Genomic DNA, 3292 nt, shown 5'->3' on the forward strand with positions numbered 1-3292 from the left:
GTTCAGTTCCTGCAAATGTGGCGCAAGTTACAGAGGGCCAACATTGCCCTATCTCCGGGCGATGACTCGATCACCTGGGTGGCCGGTGGTGGCAGTTCTTACACAGCCAGCGCCGCATACAAGATGCAAACCAAGGATGCCACATCTCCAAGAATCAAAGCGGCAATATGGAAGGCCTGGGCTCCTGGAACTGTCAAAAATTTTGCCTGGCTGCTTCACCATGACAGAGTTTGGTGCAATGATCGTCTGCAGCGGCGCGGATGGCCGAACGGATACTTCTGCGCCCTCTGTGTGAGAAACCTCGGGAGCTCTACGCATCTCTTCTAGGACTGCCCATTCTCTTGCTCGATCTGGGAAAGAACCTCAAACTGGAGGGGCTGTGCAGCTTTGGAGTATAAGAGAGCAGCGAACCACAACTCCCTAAGTCGCTGGAAAAGAATAGTCCAGCTCACGCCGCCAAGCTTCAGGAAAGGGCTGAAATCGATGATGCTAATGATCGTCTGGGAGATATGGAAGGAGAGAAATGCGTGCGTGTTCAAAAACAGGCTGCCTCATGCTGGTGAGGTACTGCACGCCATCAGGAGTACGCTAGAGCTGTGGAGACTAGCAGGGGCGCGATGCCTAGAGCCCCCTTTTGGGGATAATGTAGCGAGAGATTAGCCCTCTGGTAGTTTAGGCCACCTGTTTTTCTGTTATGTTCTCTCTTGTAACCATGATCACTTGATCCCCCCTATTTTCCCGCTGCTTTCTCCTAAATCAATGAAGCCGGTTATCCCGGATCTTTCAAAAAAAACGTATGTCAACTAGGCAATTTTAATTAGGTAAAGAAAAAAAGTGTTGAGTATCATATCATGGTACCGTATCATAATAAATAATGTACTAGATGTGTTTTGCATGGCAATAAATAATATCATCTAATATACTAATCTATGATACTATGCATTATGAAGATGGTATGGTATACTAACATATGCATGATACTAACTTATGATACTACCCATTAGGCTGCCCGTAGTGGGTGGTATAAAACAACAAAAATTCCCTATGTTGTCCCCTCCCTCCTCCCACTATTGATTTCACCTCTCATCTCTGGTTTCCACCAGTTTTTCTCTAAAAACACCTCAACCTCCCGCGTCTTATTGACTTTCTCTCTATCTATATCTACATCTATCTATCTATCTATCCATACATATATCACTATCTATCTATCTATCTATCTATACCACTTCAAAAGGACACGAGGTTTCTGTTCCACTCTTTCTTCGTCTATACCTATATCTACATATCTATCTATAATATTTCCTTTGTCCTAAATTAATTGTTTTAGATTTGTCTAGATACGAAGAACCTAAGACAATTAATTCGGTGCCAAGATTCAAAGCAACATAGGCCGTTGGATCGACATGGGTGGACGGGTAAGATCTGTTGGATGTAGATAGGGATTTATATCTAGTATGGATATGATAACCCTATGGCCTCCAAATACTAGATAGGTAACATTGAAATAGGCGCACACCTGAAGCCTATATATATAGACCGCAAAAGAAAAGAGTACGTGCACTTGGTTTAGAAGACCTATTCTAGTGTCAAGATGGTTCATCGGGATCAGGGGAAGATGGTGCAGGAGGTGGCCGCGGACGTTGGACTTGTGGCGCCGCCGAGCAGGTACGTGCTAAGTGAGGAGAACCGGCCGATCACCGTCGCACAGCAGGCCAAGCTTGTCATCCCAATCGTGGACGTGAGCCGTCTGGCCATGCCCGATGATGTTGAGGAGGCGGCCAAGCTTCGCTCTGCGCTCCAGTCATGGGGCCTCTTTGTGGTGACCGGCCATGGCATGACAAAGGAGTTCCTGGACGAGATCCTCGAGGCGACGAGGAAGTTCTTCCACCTGCCGTTGGAGGAGAAGCTGAAGTGTGGCAACGTGATCGACGGCGTCAAGTTCCAGAATGAAGGGTATGGCATCGACCGCATCGACTCCGACGAGCAGATCCTCGACTGGTGTGACCGGCTCTGGCTCCAGCTCCAGCCGGAGGACGAGAGGCGGCTGCAGTTCTGGCCACAGAATCTAAGGTTCGATCTACACATTAATTGTTGCCCTCGATGATTTAAAATCTTTTTTACTTGCATTTATATTGGAGATCATATATAATCTGCAGGGATCTCCTACATGAATACACCCTAGAGAGTGGGAGAGTGACTATGGATGTGCTGAAGGCCATGGCAAAGCTTTTGAACCAGGAGGAGGGCTTCTTCATCAACATGGTGGGTGAGAGGTTCAAGTCATACTCGAGGTTCACCTACTACCCTCCCTGCCCACGCCCGGACCTCGTGAACGGGCTGAAGCCGCACACCGACAACTCCGTCATCACACTCCTCCTCATGGACAAGGACGTCGGCGGCCTCCAGGTGCTCAAGGACGGCCACTGGGTTGATGTCCCCGTGCTCGGTAATGACCTGTTGGTCGTCGTAGGCGAGGGCATGGAGGTATGCATATACACACACAGTTAAGGACTTCTACAATGGACAAATATGCAATTATTTGCATTGATCATGAACGAGACTCTCATTTCTGTGCATACAGATCGTCAGCAATGCAATATTCAAGGCGGCATGGCACCGCGTGGTGACGAGCGCCGACAAGGAGAGACTGTCACTGGCGATGTTCTACCAGCCAGAACCGGAGAGGATCATAGGGCCGCCGGGGGTGCTAGTTCACGAGAAGCGTCCGGCCATGTTCAAGAAGTGCCTGGTCCAGACCTTGGCCGATGGATACTGGGATGCGTTTGCAGCGGGAGATCGCACCGTCGACTTCCTCAATGTCAGGATCAATGCTGAGGCCGATGCCGAACTGGAGGGGCGCGCGGTGGTTGCAAACAACTAACTAATTTGCTGTAGGGAGTGAGTGCATGATGTTCCTCTCTCCCACCCATAAGTGTAGTGTGAATAGGAATTGATCGATGTACTTCGTATATGATCACCTCGATGGAATAAAATAAATAGCCAAGTGCACAACCGGTGCTTAAACTTGATTAAAATGGTCACTTTAGTACTAAAACTTGTGGCATGCATTGAACTGGTGAACATGCAAATACAGTGTTAATCACGGCCGGATACAAAATCGACGCTGACTAGGCGCCAAGCAAGGCTTGGGGCCTTTTTTACCCTCTATATTTTGCGAGCGTGCGTAGCCATCCCAATCATTACCATCTGTTGTCTAATATGGATACGGCTTCTTTATAGCCTTTGAAGTGAAACAGTGAATACAAATTTTATCCAATATGAAAAATTATGG

The 3292-nt window shown here is 48.0% G+C and overlaps 1 protein-coding gene across 1 annotated transcript; it reads left to right on the plus strand.

Moving 5' to 3' along the window:
• Positions 1-1557: 1557 nt before the first annotated feature.
• Positions 1558-3035, plus strand: LOC109772613 (protein SRG1-like). Its single transcript, XM_020331293.4, has 3 exons — positions 1558-2070; positions 2157-2484; positions 2582-3035. Exons 1-3 carry the CDS (start codon positions 1592-1594, stop codon positions 2879-2881), a joined length of 1107 nt encoding a protein of 368 aa, XP_020186882.1. The 5' UTR covers positions 1558-1591; the 3' UTR covers positions 2882-3035.
• The last annotated feature ends 257 nt before the right edge of the window (positions 3036-3292 follow it).

Source organism: Aegilops tauschii, chromosome 5, assembly GCF_002575655.3.
Source record: "Aegilops tauschii subsp. strangulata cultivar AL8/78 chromosome 5, Aet v6.0, whole genome shotgun sequence".
NCBI lineage: Eukaryota > Viridiplantae > Streptophyta > Magnoliopsida > Poales > Poaceae > Aegilops > Aegilops tauschii.

Coding starts and splice junctions, on each gene's coding strand:
- LOC109772613 (XM_020331293.4), top strand. CDS start 1,592: ATGGTTCATCGGGATCAGGGGAAGATGGTGCAGGAGGTGGCCGCGGAC. Junction 2,071..2,156: donor TTCTGGCCACAGAATCTAAG/GTTCGATCTACA, acceptor TATAATCTGCAG/GGATCTCCTACATGAATACA. Junction 2,485..2,581: donor TCGTAGGCGAGGGCATGGAG/GTATGCATATAC, acceptor CTGTGCATACAG/ATCGTCAGCAATGCAATATT.